Source organism: Genypterus blacodes, unplaced genomic scaffold, assembly GCF_046128005.1.
Source record: "Genypterus blacodes isolate CSIRO-AG114 ecotype Tasmania unplaced genomic scaffold, CSIRO-AGI_Gbla_v1 ptg000058l_1, whole genome shotgun sequence".
Taxonomy (NCBI): Eukaryota; Metazoa; Chordata; class Actinopteri; order Ophidiiformes; family Ophidiidae; genus Genypterus; species Genypterus blacodes.
This window is the reverse complement of record NW_027466870.1, coordinates 7,971,548-7,987,351: the sequence shown is the minus strand read 5'-3', so window position 1 is coordinate 7,987,351 and position 15,804 is coordinate 7,971,548. Positions and strand designations below refer to the sequence as shown.

At 46.1% G+C, this 15,804-nt stretch overlaps 3 protein-coding genes and 2 non-coding genes across 7 annotated transcripts in view; 3 read left to right on the top strand and 2 right to left on the bottom strand.

Annotated features, from left to right (window-relative positions):
* Window positions 1-275: 275 nt before the first annotated feature.
* On the bottom strand, window positions 276-4,725 carry cep63 (centrosomal protein 63). Its single transcript, XM_076152813.1, has 11 exons — window positions 4,393-4,725; window positions 4,115-4,292; window positions 3,471-3,569; window positions 2,679-2,801; window positions 2,351-2,571; window positions 2,165-2,258; window positions 1,867-2,064; window positions 1,637-1,717; window positions 1,350-1,546; window positions 933-1,242; window positions 276-765 (listed from the first exon to the last, which is right to left on the bottom strand). Exons 1-11 carry the CDS (start codon window positions 4,431-4,433, stop codon window positions 601-603), a joined length of 1,707 nt encoding a protein of 568 aa, XP_076008928.1. The 5' UTR covers window positions 4,434-4,725; the 3' UTR covers window positions 276-600.
* Window positions 4,726-5,297: 572 nt separating this feature from the next.
* trnap-cgg (transfer RNA proline (anticodon CGG)) lies at window positions 5,298-5,369 on the top strand. The gene has a single exon. It is a non-coding gene; the product is annotated as a tRNA-Pro (tRNA).
* Window positions 5,370-5,729: 360 nt separating this feature from the next.
* trnap-ugg (transfer RNA proline (anticodon UGG)) lies at window positions 5,730-5,801 on the top strand. The gene has a single exon. It is a non-coding gene; the product is annotated as a tRNA-Pro (tRNA).
* A 227-nt stretch (window positions 5,802-6,028) lies between these two features.
* On the top strand, window positions 6,029-8,067 carry LOC143002927 (uncharacterized). 2 transcript variants are annotated; one of them, XM_076153337.1, is made up of 4 exons: window positions 6,029-6,228; window positions 6,650-7,170; window positions 7,414-7,503; window positions 7,593-8,067. In XM_076153337.1, exons 2-4 carry the CDS (start codon window positions 6,824-6,826, stop codon window positions 7,636-7,638), a joined length of 483 nt encoding a protein of 160 aa, XP_076009452.1. In that variant the 5' UTR covers window positions 6,029-6,228; window positions 6,650-6,823; the 3' UTR covers window positions 7,639-8,067. The 2 variants fall into 2 exon arrangements, with proteins under 2 accessions (XP_076009452.1, XP_076009451.1); XM_076153336.1 differs by having other exon boundaries at window positions 7,402-7,503.
* A 1,222-nt stretch (window positions 8,068-9,289) lies between these two features.
* rab6ba (RAB6B, member RAS oncogene family a) overlaps window positions 9,290-15,804 on the bottom strand; it is a 36,327-nt gene continuing 29,812 nt past the window's right edge. For both annotated transcript variants that reach the window (XM_076152927.1, XM_076152928.1), the window contains exons 7-8: window positions 13,864-13,930; window positions 9,290-10,952 (exon numbers count right to left, since the gene is read on the bottom strand). In XM_076152927.1, the coding sequence (XP_076009042.1) occupies window positions 10,888-10,952; window positions 13,864-13,930 (132 nt within the window). In that variant the 3' untranslated portion in view covers window positions 9,290-10,887. The remainder of the gene's footprint in view (window positions 10,953-13,863; window positions 13,931-15,804) is intronic.

Sequence of the window (15,804 nt, the reverse complement as noted above, 5' to 3'; positions counted from 1 at the left end):
TTAAATGCAGGTATAATTCAACATGTGGGCCTAATTCTGCCTGTTGATCAACCATCACAGGACACACACCTGGATGTTTCTGCTGCTTTGCTTTGGAGAAATTGGGAAAAGTGTCAAGAAATGCTGGACGTTGAAACGTAAAAGGAAGTGAAAGAATCTCCTCTCACTTCCTGTTTCCTGGCCCTGATGATAGCAGAACGTCCTGGGCAGGGGAGAGGAACCAGAAATAGATTCTTCTGTACGCACGGTAGAAAAAAACAAGTCATCAATCCAGATGTGACAAAAATTTATTTACATGCATCTTCTGACATTCTGATAAATAAACAAACAGGAACATTTACAGCCAGCCAGCCAGCCAGCCAGCCAGCCAGCCAGCCAGCCAGTCAGTCAGTCAGCCAGCCAGCCAGCCAGTCAGCCAGCCAGCCAGCCAGCCAGCCAGCCAGCCAGCCAGTCAGTCAGTCAGCCAGCCAGCCAGCCAGCCAGCCAGCCAGCCAGCCAGCCAGCCAGCCAGCCAGCCAGCCAGCCAGCCAGCCAACAACATGCATACATGTCTATACTAACTTCTTCATACGTAATGGTCTTCCTCACTGCTGGCTGAGCTCAGTCGGGCCCAGCAGGCAGGTACTTTGCCACCGTCCTGTCGTGGTCCTCCTTCATATCCTGGATGTGTGTGTCCAGTCTTTGGATCAGCAGGTTGGCCCGCAAGCTTTCCTCCGCCAGGAATCGAGAGACGGCGTCGTCTGCAGGGGGGCTCGCTGACGCCGCCTGTGGCAGAGGACACACACGGATGGTTACACACAGATGGTTACACACAGATGGTTACACACAGATGGTTACACACACATGCACCTTTACAGTACGACAGCTGAGACTTACACACCTGATCAGACTGAAACCCTGACACCCTTCCATTCTCATACACACACACTTACACTACGCTGTGGACTGAGTTGCTGGTTTACGACTGTCCTCTCCGTTGGCGTGAGTTTGTCTTTGTGCGGCGGCTGGGTGGCCTCTTCAGAGCCGCTGCTCCGGCCCTCAGCGGCAGACTTGCTGGTCGTCCTGGTGAGTCTTCTGCTGTTACATGAGTGTGGGGGGGAGGAAGAGGAGGCTGGTGAAGCAGACCTGTAGGGCTGCTGCCCGGGGGAATGGGACTTCTGCAGCTGGTTGAAGAGCCTCTGGATCTCTCCTTCATAGGGAGTGTTGTTCTCCAGCTTAGTTTTCACTGAGAGCGCCTCCTCCCTGTGATGGCATGGTTTCAATCAGGACAAAACAATTCAACCATCACTTGCATAAAGGTTGAAACCGATTGTATAAATGTGTGTGTGTGTGTGTGTTTGTGTCCCTACGTGTCCGGAGCTGCCTGGTCCGTCTTGTCTTGGCTGAGCAGGTCTCTGTCATGTTGGTCCTGCCTGGACTGGTTGGAGACTTTAAGTTGGGCCTGCGTCTCAGCCAAGTCCTGCCTCAGCCTCTGATTCTCCTGCTCCAGGCCGCTCAGCGAGGACAGGTAACTCTCTCGCAGGGATGCAAGTGATGACTCTCCTCTCTGGAGAGAAGACATTTAACTGATGAGTGATGTTTGACAAAGAACAATGAGCTTAAAGGACAATTATCCAAAGCAAGCAAGCAAGCAAACCTTGGGTGAGTGCAGTTTCTCCAGACGATCTTTAAGGAGCTGGTTCTCATTTTGAAGGCTCTCTTGTTGTGCATGAGCCATCTGAGTATGACAAAGTAAAACAGGAACAAGACTTAGGACACAGTACAGATAACAGAATGTGTTGTCATGACATTTACACCTTTGACCCCTGATGTTCAGTCGGGACATAAAAGCACAGCAGATGATGAAGGTCTTGTTCCTGAGCTCACTTTAAGCTCGGCGGCCTTCTGCTCCGCTCGTGCCGCCTCTCCTCGGAGTTGTCGCTCGACGCTGGAGGCCGAGCTGCTCAGCGAGGCGATGGTGACGTCACGCTGCTTCAGCTCAACGATCAAATGCGACAAGTCCTTCCTCATTCCCTCCACCTCAGCACTGTGGGTCTCCTCGGCTCTTTGCTGCTCGTCCCGCAGCTATAGGACAGATTCAGACAGCTGATCATTAGTTTCTAATCATCACTGACAAATACAAACCATATACAGCATCTTCAACCAGTCAGGGCAGGATTCTGACCTTTTCCATTTCTTTCGCATGTTTCTCTTTGATGATCTTCAGCTCTTGCTCTGTGTTTGAGTGCTCCGCCTGCTGCCTGCTCACTTTCTCCATTCTGAGGAATTGAAGTAAGATAAGATAAAAAGTGAGTGAGAGAGTGAGAGAGAAAGACAGACAGGCAGAGAGAGAGAGTGAGACAGTGTGCACCTGTCTTTGAGTCTTGCCAGCTCATCCCTCAGCTGATCTTCACATGCTTGGGTGCTCTGGTTCTGACCCGGCAGCCTCTGCAGGGCCCGGTGTTGCTCCAGCTCCAGCTCCTGTGAGTGCAGGCCGTCCTGAGCCTTCTCCAGCTGAGTTTGCAGATCTTTGTTCTGTTTTTGGTAGTGGACTCGCTGCTGCTCCCACTCTGAAGAACGCTGCTGGTGTTCCTACAGAGAGAGACGGGCTGGTTATGCTGCTCATCAACACCAGAGGGCATTAAAGAGCCATTTGTGGGACAAAGCCTGGAACAGGAGAGGGATCTGGATCAGAGTACCTGGATCTTGTCATTGAGGCAGCTAAGCTCGGCGAGGTCCCTCTCTTTATCGGTTGCTCTTCCGTTGGCATCCTTGTGCTGTTTCCGCTGCAGCTTCTGATAGCTTCTCTTTAATTTATCCAACTGCAGGAAAAATGTCAAACTTACTCAAGCATTCTGGAAACGACACTTACATTAGAGTTTTGTAATTTCATAAAAAAAACTGTCAGATGGAGCCTGAGGGTGTAAATAACCTCAGGTCAGCTATAGGGTTGCCACGGTGACAGGTTTTTACCCAACAGTGCCACTAAAAGCTTGAAATGCCGGCCACGATGGCAATAGCACAGGTTGTCCACCAGATAGCACAATAGGGGCATAGTTGAGTTTCTCAGTACACAGGCAGACCTCTGAACCCCTGACTCTGATTTCCTCATCGCTCTTCACTTGAATCCTTTAATCCCTTCCTCCGTTTGTGCCATGTTGGTCAATCAAAGCTGCAGCACGCTTCTGCCACTGAGTGCAGGTAGAGAGGAGGTTGTATGAGTGTGTGTGTGTGTCTCTTGGTGTAACCTTTTACTTTATGTCTTCTGTGTTGTTTTACACTCCACATAAAACTACACAGTAACCATAGAAACCGATCCCCCCCCCCCCCCCCCTTGATGTTACAGTCTGATTCCACTGGTGACATCCCACACACTGTATTCCATCATAGACACCGTAAACAAATCCCTCACCTATTAGTTAACCCAGGACGTTTTCCCAACAGTGTTGATGAAATGCTGCTTGGTCTGAGTGATTTTGTAACTCTCTCACCTCATCGCGGACAATCTGCAGCTGTTGTTCATATTTTGCGACTGAGTCTTCTTGTTTACCACATTGGGCCGCGTCTAGCTGCTTGTGGAGCAACCCGATCTGTGAGGAAACATCACAACACCATTTAATAACACAAACAAACAGCATAGTCACAGATACGGTTTGTGGTGAAAAAGGTTTATCTCTGTTAACTAAAAGAAGGTTTGATTCCAAATGCTTCACTTTAATTCCCTATAAGACAAATAAGTATCATGTTAGTTAGTGCTAGTGAATCAGATTCTAGATCATATGTTTGATACAGGATTGTTGATTCAGTCTGTAAGAGAGTCCAGAGCTCTGCTGGAGGAGTTTGACACCATGATGATGGTGGAGGTCAAAAACTCATGTGTTCAACTGGACTGAGATCTGGAGACTACAGGGGCCAAAACAAAGGATTGATCATAGTTTACATGCTGGTCACATCATCCATTGTGTCATAAGGATGATCTTATTGGAATCCACTGCCATCAGGAAAGCATTGATTCACCATAGGATGAAGGATGAAGGATCAATCACTCTTCCCTCTGAGGGTGGACTGAATGATGAGTGATACTTAAACGGTCCCACTTTCAGATCATAATAAAAGGTCCATCTTTCTTCCACACCTCCTGGTCCTTTCTTTCGATGAGGTTCCTCGCTGTGTGAAGCTTCTCTTCTCCACTCTGAGCTCTGAGCTCCATCGCTCGGATCTCAGCTTCCCACTGCCCCTTCTGATGACCGATCATGATGTCGATCTGCCGCATCAGCTCCTGGAGCTCAGGCTCACATGACGAGAGGACGGCACTGAAACACGAAGGCAGAAAGAAACACAAGCAGTTTAGGCGTCAATGCACCACAACAGTCATAACATCTATCAGTGTGTGAGCTGAGGACTTCACGTTACCTTAGGTCAGAGCTTTGTAGAGATTGGAATGAAGGCTCCATGTACTTGGTGGGAGTTTTAATTATTACAGTTATCGAGTTAATACAGAAACTAACAGATCAACCGTTAACGATTCACTGTTTCCCACGGTGACTTGTCTTCAGTTCGCTAGTTTGCTCATACGGCAATTGACAAGAGTTAACAAATCAGTCGCAGTGGTAATATTAACAGCAACGCACACAATAAAGTGAAAATAACATTGCGTGTGTTAATGGTTGACGTAAAATTGAAGGATAAAACTTTCCAAGAAGTTAGCTGAAGTTAGTGGCTAGCTAGCTCTGTTGACATCCTCACTGAACTAGATAACGAACAATATAGAAGCGGGGAGAGGGGTGGGATTAATAATCAAGCGTCATATAAAATATATTACTCTGCATTTTGACAATTAAATATGACCGTGTGTTAATTTTCAGACTATCGCATACTATTTTAACAAAGACCAGTCGTATTAAAAAGCACTAAAATGAGCACTTTAACACAAACGCACTACAACCCCCCTGTAACTCTACCACAGTTGGTACATCCCATCCCATAGGAACTACCACTCTAATGATTACACACATTCATTTCAGACAACCTATATGTGCTATACACTACATAACCTTAATATATAAAAGTTAAAGCACAGCACTGTGAACAATTAGTTTCAGTCTGGAGAATTGTGATGTGAAAACAATGAAGTGACTCAGGGTTTCTGCGAGGTTTCAGTGAAGTTTAATTTGAAGTGGTATATTCTGCTCTGTACTCTGCGGGCCTGTAGTTTCTCCATGAGTCTTCCTACATCAACATTTAATTAACGTAAAATATAAAGCGTTGCGTTGTATCGTCATAGATATGTGCCAATATGTTTGACAGAGAAAACACGTGGCTCGTTGGTCTAGGGGTATGATTCTCGCTTCGGGTGCGAGAGGTCCCGGGTTCAAATCCCGGACGAGCCCATTTTTTTTGGCGCGCGACCTCGCTTAAAGCTAGCTGAGCGCTCATTCTGCTAGTAGCTTAGCATGATGCGGAGCGCGAGCGTTCAGGTGCACTTCACGGTCCACTCTGCATAAACAGACTTTAAAGTATTCGGTGTAATAAGATCAACGAAGGGAAACGCAGCGTGATTGCGTCATTGCAGACTGCGTAGCCGCGGCTGTCGTTTAAAGACGGAGTGCTTGTTTGCTCCGTGGGACTGTTGGCCGAGAATGCAGCACTACCTCTAAGAAACGCTCCAACATAAATGGAGTTAAAATACTCAAAATGCTGTCAGATACAAGCACTGCTTTATAAAGTCTTACGGTCATCCACCGCAACATGGCTCGTTGGTCTAGGGGTATGATTCTCGCTTTGGGTGCGAGAGGTCCCGGGTTCAAATCCCGGACGAGCCCTTCTTTTTCTCCTTTACCTCCCTAAACCAGATTGACCAGCCACCATATCAGATATTAGTTAGTTTTGTTCGTAATTCGGGTACATTTTCCTTTATTCGGGATTATGTTATATTCGTTGTGACACTTTGCTCGGTCCTTCTCCTCCAGCCTCCTCCTCTCCCCCCCACCCGCTGCTCCACCTGCCCTCCGTCACACGCGGAACAAAGAGCGTCCCGGCCTCCCTGCTTCCCCAGCTGTTGTGTTGTGAGCTTTGGGCATGAAGCGTGAGAGGACAGAGGGAGACGTTAATGTTCCTCCCCCACAGACACTCCTAACAGGCGGCAGACGAGCCTGCTCTTCCTCCTGCTCTTCCTCTCATTCTCTGTGCTCAACAGTCTGAGAGGACGACACTTAACAGCGGCATCCAGACTGAGGACACATTCAAACTGTAAGTCAATACATTCTGACATTATTCTACAGTTTTAGATTATTATGATGTATATCCGGATCTATATGTTACTATATGTATCTCTACATACATGAATAGAACGTATTTATTCCCATTTACCTTTGTAAATAATAATAATAATAATAATCTATGTGTTTGTCCCAAATAACAACAGAAACAAAGTGGTGTCTGTGAAAGTGCTGATCTATGTTTGTAATTCAATGAGGACTCATATTTTCCAGATAATCTAGCAGGAAAGTTGAGCAGAATTCAGTTTAATTGTATTTATCCAGAATGACAGTTTGGACATCTTTATATTGGCGACTTCATTTGTGAAATTCAAACTTTTTCACCCGAATTATTTAAGTGTTTTTAAGTTTAAAAGAATGACATCATCTAATGACTAAAACTCTTTTAACAGAGAGAAGCAAACTGGGAATCCACGACTCAAAGCAAAAGATTAAGCGCCTGTCAGCATCATCAGTTCCATGAAAGTACAAGACTAAAGACTTTGACTGGGTCTCATCCACAGAGGAGAACTTTCAACTTTTCCGTTAGCGTGTCACATTCAGTGGCGTCTCAGGCCAGCTGGACCATGGTTCTGTGTGAGGACGGCGAGTGCAGCGTCTGTCTCCTGCCCTTCTCACGGCAGGACAGGATCCCACGGGTGCTCCACTGTAGACACACCTTCTGTGAGCTTTGCCTGGAGACGATGTCCCAGACCAAGAGTGGGCTGCTCACTGTGGGCTGCCCTTTGTGTCGCAGAGTGACCTGCATAGGACACGGCCTCAGCCTGCAGGAAGCCCTGTGGGTCAACAGCAGGCTGTGGGGTCAAATACCCGAAGACGAGCCAGAAGAAGCGGAGGGGGAGGAGGTGGGACTGGAACAAGACGCTGAGGAGGAGAAGGCCCAAGCTAAACAACCCTCCTTCCAGACAGAATGGTGAGTTCACACACATGCACTAACAATGGGAAACAACAATGGTTTGCCATCACTAAGACATTTTAAATGTGAATACCTATTGAAGTGTTGCCTCATGATGCTCTTTATACAAGCAGATGGCAAATACACACACTAAGCATTTCAAATTCAATTCCAGCCATATTGAGCCTTTGACACTGCAGTGTTGATCAATAGTGGACACACTCACTAACACAACCTTTGACCTCTCAGCCTTTCCACCAGGTCGTCCAGAACAAAACTCAAGTTTCCAGCATTCTTGAGAAGGTTCAGTTTCCATAAGCAGCAGGAGAGGATCGTGCCTGGCAGCAATGTGTAAGTTCTGACTTTGGGACAAACAAGCAGGCAAGCAGACCTTTAGCTGCAATCTGGATTCATAATGATGTCATCCTGTCTTTGTACAGGGAAATGAAATCCTGGCGAAGGCTTTCAACTGAAGAGACACTTTGAGCTGAATGAGATGGACCCACAGCGACGTTCTCAGGATACAAACCACCTTTTTTGGCGATTGAAGAAGTCCCTAGAAGACCTCACTCCTCCTTGAAAGCTGAGGATGGAAAGTTGAAACCGTTAGGAGCAGCAATACGTTTGTGCTCCTGTCAAGACATTGTTTTGTTCCCAGCCCAAATTGCCCTTTCTCCCTATTATTTATTCTGGGCTTAATTCTCCCAGCTGGTGCTTTGAGATTTGGTTCAGCTCTCCCATTGGGACTAAAACCCCAGCAGGAGTCAGGACCCCCTCGTGACAGATGGTCTCCTGAGGACGTTTCACTCTCTCCACATCCTCTGCTGAACATAGAACTTTCTATTTATTACCAATTTTCTTTATTTATGGCAACTCCAACATTCCCAAATGTTTAATAAAGGTATTTTAACAGTATTCTCAATGACCTTTGTTTATGTTGGCTTTGATAGACATAAATATGAAGAATACAGTCGTCTGATGGATAAAAGTGTACAAGTGAACTCATTAGGAGATTAGTGGATTATTGGATGGCATAATGTGGAGAATATTACTACTGTGTGCATCAGAGAGGATAAATACACGCCACAAAAGACTCATCCAACCATTAAAGTGGATTATGACCTCCATTCATCGAGCATCTGGCAAGTATGGCATGTTAGAAGATATTAGAATAGTGGATCATGGAAATGACTTTAATCCCTCTGCAGTAGCTTGGGTTCAGATATGAAACATGTACAGTTGCTTTCAACCCAAATTAATCTGAATATGTACGGAGTTCTGTCATATTCTGTCTTGTGTGCACCGAGTTTAGAAGAAAGGAGGGTAGAGAATAATAGAATCTCAATTTAAAGTCACTAAGTGCGTTGCTGTGGTTCTTTGCCTCCGTTTAGAGAATGGCTGAGTACAGAAAACCGTTTCTTGTCCTTCTGGTTTGGTGACAAACGAGTTCCAACAGGCCGCCTGAGCTTTACGCCTGTGAAACGGATCTGCTGGTCAGAGATATCAATGAGTTGCCACGCTGGGTTAAGTATAGCTCTCGTGGTTTCTGACTTCATCTCTTTCTCAATCAGGCCAGACAGATGCTGAATCAGAGGTGGTGAGGCGGGGGAGAGCAGGAAGCAGCAGGAGCCCATCAGAGGCTTCTGTGGTCCAGGTGAAAAAAAAACAAATTGCGCAACTTAGTTTCCACACATTACTGCATCCAACCGCCCTGCTCAGGTAGAGATGGATGTGCAATTGTTATCTTACACAGGAACTCCCGACATCACAACAGCAACCATGAGCCCTGTGTGTGTGTGTGTGTGTGTGTGTGTGACTCAAACTGTGAAACTGCAGCGCAACACCTCTCACTCTGTGAAAACGAAACCAGCGTTGTGAAAGCGGCAGTGGAAACAAGTCAGGACACACAAAGACTGCTTTAACAGAAAAACAATCGCAACATTATTGCCAAACTATAAACTCAAGATTGTGGAAATTTAATTCCATACACTTCCATACATTGTGTTCATCTGTTTAGGTTGACATGATTTCTGAGATTAAGCCGACCACGCAACAAGAAGAGCAAATGAGCCAGAAGGCCGCTGGGTGGACTGACTTGAGGTTTTTGTGGTAAAAGTAAATAAAGACTTATGCATGACTTTGGTAATGACATCTTTATTGATCATTTGGAGAGACATGCTAGATCTCTGTACAGTGTGAATGGAGAGCCAGCTCAGGTCTGCAGCACAGAGCTGTGACAGATCACACACACACACACACACACACACACACACACCCTCAGCTTCTAATGCAGAGCCCAACACGCAAAAACATTTTCTGCATCACAAACATTGGTAGGAATGTTAAGATGGGCTGATGGGAGAAAAGAGAGGGTTCTAATCTCTTTTAGGGGGAAATTTCAAGTATAAACACATTCAAAGACTCAGAACTCCTATTGTTATGGAGGTAAGGATTATGTTAACATCTTCACTCTAACCCTAAAATATGTTCTTAAAAAGTGCAGTAAGATTGAACTTCAGATCAAAGTAGTGTTCTCCACAGCGTAGACGTCATCAGCAGGACATTATTATCACACTCGGCTCTGAACATCCAGTTGAAACAAGGTGGCGACGCTGCATGAACGCCACCATCAGCAGAACAGCTTCAACACAAGCAGCAAAGTAAACATGGTTTCCGTGGGGACACATTTGAGTGACTGTACATTTGTGACGAAGCTTTTCTAAACTTCATATTCACCTGAAATGTCTAGGTGTGCAAATGAGTGAGTGAGGAAAGAGGAAGGATGAGATCTCCAAGGTCATGCACTGAAACTACGTGAAGGCCAGAAAGGAAACCAAATCAACAGAAGAAGAAGTTTGTATTTGAGCTCTGTGTTCCTCTGTGACGCACGGTGAAGTCCTGCTGCTCACTACTGTGTGCAGATCCTCCTCAACACAACCGCTAACATGACACAACGCAACAGCAGAGGTCACAGAAATGTGTGTGTGGGTGCTGAGCTGAAGAATAAAGGGAGACCTAAACGGTGACTCACGTCTGTCAGGAGTGGAACACGTTGGCAGTGGACCTCTATAACTGCATTCTAATGTTTCCTATACAGAAGGACGTTTACACACACACACACACACACACACACACAGCAAAAGATACTATTAAGTATGCAAATCCAGTGGAACAGTATTGATAAAGTAAAGACGTGACAGGTCCTAATCAGAGTGCATGAAGCAGTCACAGGTGTTCACTGGGAGACAGAATGCATGCGTTTAGATACTCAGGTGTTCAGTCTTCACTCTGTCCTGTTACCATGGTGCCAACAAAGATGTCAAAGGCAGAGCTCCTCCTGTTTTTAAAAAACAACCTTTCCAGAGAGATTCCTCTGAATGTACAAAAATACAAAAGAAATCAGGGAAACTTCCTTTTCCACTTAAAAAAATGTACACACACACACACACACACACACACACAGACAGAACTCGGGGATCTTCTTCACTTCTTCGTCTCTTTTTCGTTTCGTTTCTTTTTTTTTTTTTTTTTTTTTACAAGTTGTAAGATTTTTGTTTGGCCGTTTCATTCCCAAAGTAGCTCCACTACTTTAGGAGCAGATTGAATGTGTGTATTGCTCATCGGTCAGGTGAGGAGGCCAAATTCTGACGTGCAAAGTCGACTGCAGGTTAACCAACAGAAAGCAACATAACAAGCATGTGGTGTGAATGTGGAGGTCCAGGACGCTGAGGAGGATTAACAGGAGCAGCCGCCCTCGGTGGTCTGGGGCTCCTGGGGTTTGTCCAACTTGATGTCGATCACTGGAGGAGAACATTAAGGAAGCAGTGTGTTTGAGAATAAACATGTATATGGCTGCGTTCAGTCACATCCCCTCCTTCATACAGCTGCTCTCTGTTCGAGCTACAGACGGGCTGTAGGAAAGCTTCAATCCCACTGGATGGCGCCCTTCCTGCACTGGGTAAGATGAGCCACCAACCCCTCAAACCAGGAGCCAGGAGTGAACACTATAAAGCTCCTCATGACACAACGGACACACACACACTCTTCTTGTTAGGGGAGCATTATCAAGGTGAGGAAGAAGAATGTGTGAATGATTTTGACTTTAATTTACCTCAGGCCCTTTTCTCCCCACAGTGTGTGTTGTGTTGTTCAGCTGCATGGCCACTCTGTCTCACACTGTGAGGAAGATGAGCTGAGCTTTCCTGCCTGAATACTTTCAGACTTTCACAGGTAGAGACTGGAGCAGCACAGCAGCAGCCTCTTACTTATTATTCATTTTTTTCTGGTGAATATTATTCACAGGGGGAAGAGAGAGAGCAGCCTGATCTGCGTGGGCGGGGTGGGAAACATCGCCCCCCTGTGGCTCTCACAGGTCCACACAGGTTTTGGAGGGTCAGCCCTTGCACTCAGTCTGTACCTGAGCGCTCCAGCTGGGATTGGTTTCACATCTAAATCTGGAGACCTCATCACAGGAAAAAACACATTACCAAACCAAATGAGCGGCCTCAGCCCTCGTGTGTGTGTGTGTGTGTGTGTGTGTGTTACAGTCAAATACCTTCTCTCCGTGCTGCAGGTAATGAATCTCCTCACTGTAACAACATTGGATTCCTCCAGCAGGAGTGAGGCAGAGCAGTGTGTGTGCAGGTGAGAGGTTTAGAGCTGCAGCTGTGTGAGACTCTACATTTATACTCTGTCAACTAACTGTGCTGCATTTCATTGTGAGATCTTAGGATGGTTGCAGACGCAGCCATGTTGATTCGTCTCCAGGGATCAGATTGTTCCCCGAGTCAAATACCTAAAATATTGTCAAGCAGAGTTTTTCCAACGCCTCCCTGGAGCACAGAACGACTCTACAGCCTGTGTTTCTCTCCTGATCAGGGCTCTTCAGTCTCTACAGCATCGTCTCCCTCTCTATAGAACAGCAGAGGTGATGACTGACAGCAGCAGATGGAACCTGTTCTTAAAATCAGAGCAGAAGAAGAAGAAGCTGCTGCCCTCTAGGTCTCTGACGTCCATCATAAATCAGAGTGACCTGTTAGCCCCAATTTCAAACAGGCAATTAAAAGCAATGGAGCACAGACGGGGAATAGAGCTCAGCTTCACTAAGCTAGGACAAACTACAGCTGAAGCACGTCCTCACATAGAAACATCTCCTCTCTGACTGATCTCTATCTCACAGGCGATAGACACAAGCTTTATCTCTTCTGTTACCTGTCTGTCTTCCCCGTCCTTTACTGTCCATCTGTGGTCACTAAACACATAAATGAATCTCTCTTCTTCTATGGTTCTTTATGTATGCAGCCCAGTTTGATCCTTTTCCCGGTGAGATCAATACAGCTCACAATGTGCAGAGGAGCAGCTCCATTAAGGCACAGAGAAGCTGGGGACCTGTCATCCTCTGCCATCCATCACTCCTGTAACCTGTCATTAATCTGAACTACATCCTCACGCCTCTCGCGCCGCCTCTCGCGCCGCCTCTCTCTCCCTCCCTCACACCGCTCGCCCCGTCGTCCATTTAGCCTCGTTAAGACAAAGATAGAAACCAAAGATCACATTAACTGGATGAGGGTAACTTCTGCATTACAACCAAGATGATAGGATGAAACCAACACCTCAGAGGGCAGTTTGAGTAAAGGTTGGAACGCCCCCCGACTGTGATTGGTGGGCGATGTAATCACCGGCGTGCATAGAAGAGCAAATGTGTGCATTATTGAACTCCAGCAAGGTCAGAGGGTCAGAGTGTGATTTACAGAGCAGCAGATAAATGCCCCTCTGTCAGACGGCTTCACTTGACGCTGCTACATGCACACGGTAAAGGCTGCTTCATAAATCAGACACCGTTACCATAGAGATGGCACCCTGCTCTGTGTGTGGAGGAGAATATGAGAGACTGCTGCTGTCAGAAGAAAAAGGGTGACAAAATTAAACTTCTGATTTACACAGAGATGAAAATACGCTTCATATAAACGTCCGGGCCAAATCATCTCCATGACGATGAAGCACTGAGTACAGCTGTGAGTAACGCTGCACAAAGGTAGGGTGTAATGTATAACGGGGTAGTTGGAGGCTCTACGGCTCGATCTCTATCATCTCCATACATTCACAGGTATTCTCTAAGTGTGAAGAGTCGGCAGTCTTCATCGTCCCTGAAACATTCACACAAGAGCATGAACGCAGCACAGCCACAGGTCTGATGGATCTGTGCAGCTGGGGATCAGGCCGTCTGAAACCTGTCTAGGCTGCTGCTCATCAGGAGAGCTCATACCTCCGCCAAGGCTGAGCAAGTCTATACAGAAACAAGTCTGGATCTAATAACGTACTGGACTAAAGAGACAGAAGTATTGAGACATTGATTAAACCTTTCTGTCTCCTGTCCAAGCAGACATCTTAGATTGATCAGTTGCATCACACACACCACACACACTACCATGGGAGGAATATGGAGGCTCTCTCCATTCAGATTGATGTTGCATCTTTGGAGAAACGGATTCAAACGGCAAAAACATCCAGCAAACTCTATCCTGAGACATTTATGATTCCTGGAACATAAAGCGGTGAAATGCCCGACACACTGATCCAGCAGGACTGATGAGCTGAAAGCTGTAAGTCATGATTGGCATGATCTAAAATACGGTGTCCTCTGTTCTCAGCCAGCTTAAATATATGAATGAACACTTCCTCCTGCCTCTGTGTCTGCTGGTGAAAGGATACTCCCTTCTTTGCTGGTTTCTTGCATACTTTCCATCCCAGGGAGAGCAGCTGCCACACGCCGAAACAGCTGAAAGAGAAGAGGGAGACGGTGAGGACGCCATGTTTCCTTTAGGTCTCAGTGTGCCAGAGCATTCCTGAGACAGAGACAACTTAACATCTGTGCACACCTGGACAGACACTCAGCTCAGTCAGACAGAGGGACTGAGCTCATGGGGACATTTGAATGAAGCCTTTAAGTCAGAGTTTGTAATGAATACAACATGAATTAAATAGCAATGATATAGAATAAGATTCAATCAGACCACACACACCTCCTCCAAAAAGGGATTCCATCATAAGCAGCTATTTAAAGAGACTCAGCTGTGATCAAATCTAATGACTATCAAGATATCATTTCATGGTTCCATAACTGATTAGAGACACGCCGTCATGTGACTGAGATTAAATATGGGCACGTTACAAATGCTTGGGCTAACACAGAGTAACAATGAGTGACATCACTGACCAGCATAATCACTAATCACTGCATTATTCCTGCTCTGCTGCCCCCTGCTGACCTGACAGGCTGGAATTACTCAGGCTGGTTACCTTCATTCAGAGGTATAACCCGCTGACCTTTGACAGCTTTGTGCCTCACTGATGCTAGTTTAGAGCACAAAGTGAACAAAGATCTGGCTCATATCACTGCGCTCTGATAATGGAAGGACAACAGAGCTGAGATGTTGTCACTGTTGAATAGTGACTCTGTGTTTCCTGCCCAGGGACTACAGATGTAAATGAGCTTGTTGCTAACGCTGGAACAGCTCAGAGGCGTTGCACCGGCCCTGTCAGATAAACAAATAAATAAATCAACTCTTTGAAGTGTGTTGAATATCTTTGTTGGGGAAATTGATCTTTGTGTTTGTGCTCTAACAGCGCATTCATCCTCAGAGACACTGTACTACAACATGCAGACTGTGATACACCAGCAGCTGTGGATGCTGTTGTTTACATGATCCAGATGAAGGAAATCCCATCACTGTTGCTGGGATGGAATGGGAAACGTTGTGTGGGAAGCCCTAGGTCAGCTTTTTGTTCTTCCAGTAGAGTTATTATTGCAAGACTGCTTCGTCTGTAATGAACCACACTTATAATATCTCCACCCTCTCTTAAACACATACAGGCATTAAAGAGAGAGAGCAGCTTGTGATGAGCCAGCTGAGTTCCAGGCCCATGCACCTGTTTGGTACAGAACCTGTGTGTTTCTAAGAGCAGAATGCCTCCTATCTCCTCACAAACGGCTCAGTCAATCTGTCCCCCTGTGTTGGATTGACACTTGTCATTACTGCCCACAGTCCTTTCCCTCTTCAGATGTGTATGCAGAGGCCTGTGCAGTAATTATCTCAGGAACACACGGCGAGGAAAAGCCTCTTAACTGTATTTACATGTAGGCACGGCTCCATACTTTACATAATACTGAAGAACAATTGATGCTGCAGGAGGAAATAATTCCAGAACTTTGTTGCAGTGCTGCCTGATATCAGCACCATGACAGGTCAGCTCAGTGGGAGGTCAAGTGTTTATTGGAGGCTTCCTGCTCGTTGTTAGCGTTGGAGGAGGTTTCAGGAGCAGCCACCTCCCAGCAGGCTGAGAGAGAGAGAGTGTGTCAGATCACCTGAGGCAGCTAAAGGCCAAAACAAACGTCACAAAGCTGGGCTTCATAATGATCTAAACACCCATGTTCATATTTATATCCTACTATTTATAGGCGTTAGGTATTCACGCCTGTCACTTCCACTCTTGGAGCTTTCTAACTGGAAAATGAAAAATAAAAATTCATGAACAGCTTTGCTTGCAGTCAAGCGTCGCACTTTGGCAATTAAAGTATGGAGCCAAGAACACAGGAGGAATGTAAGAGAATAACACCTCTAAAGCTGTACGGCCCTCCATGTGTTTCATCTC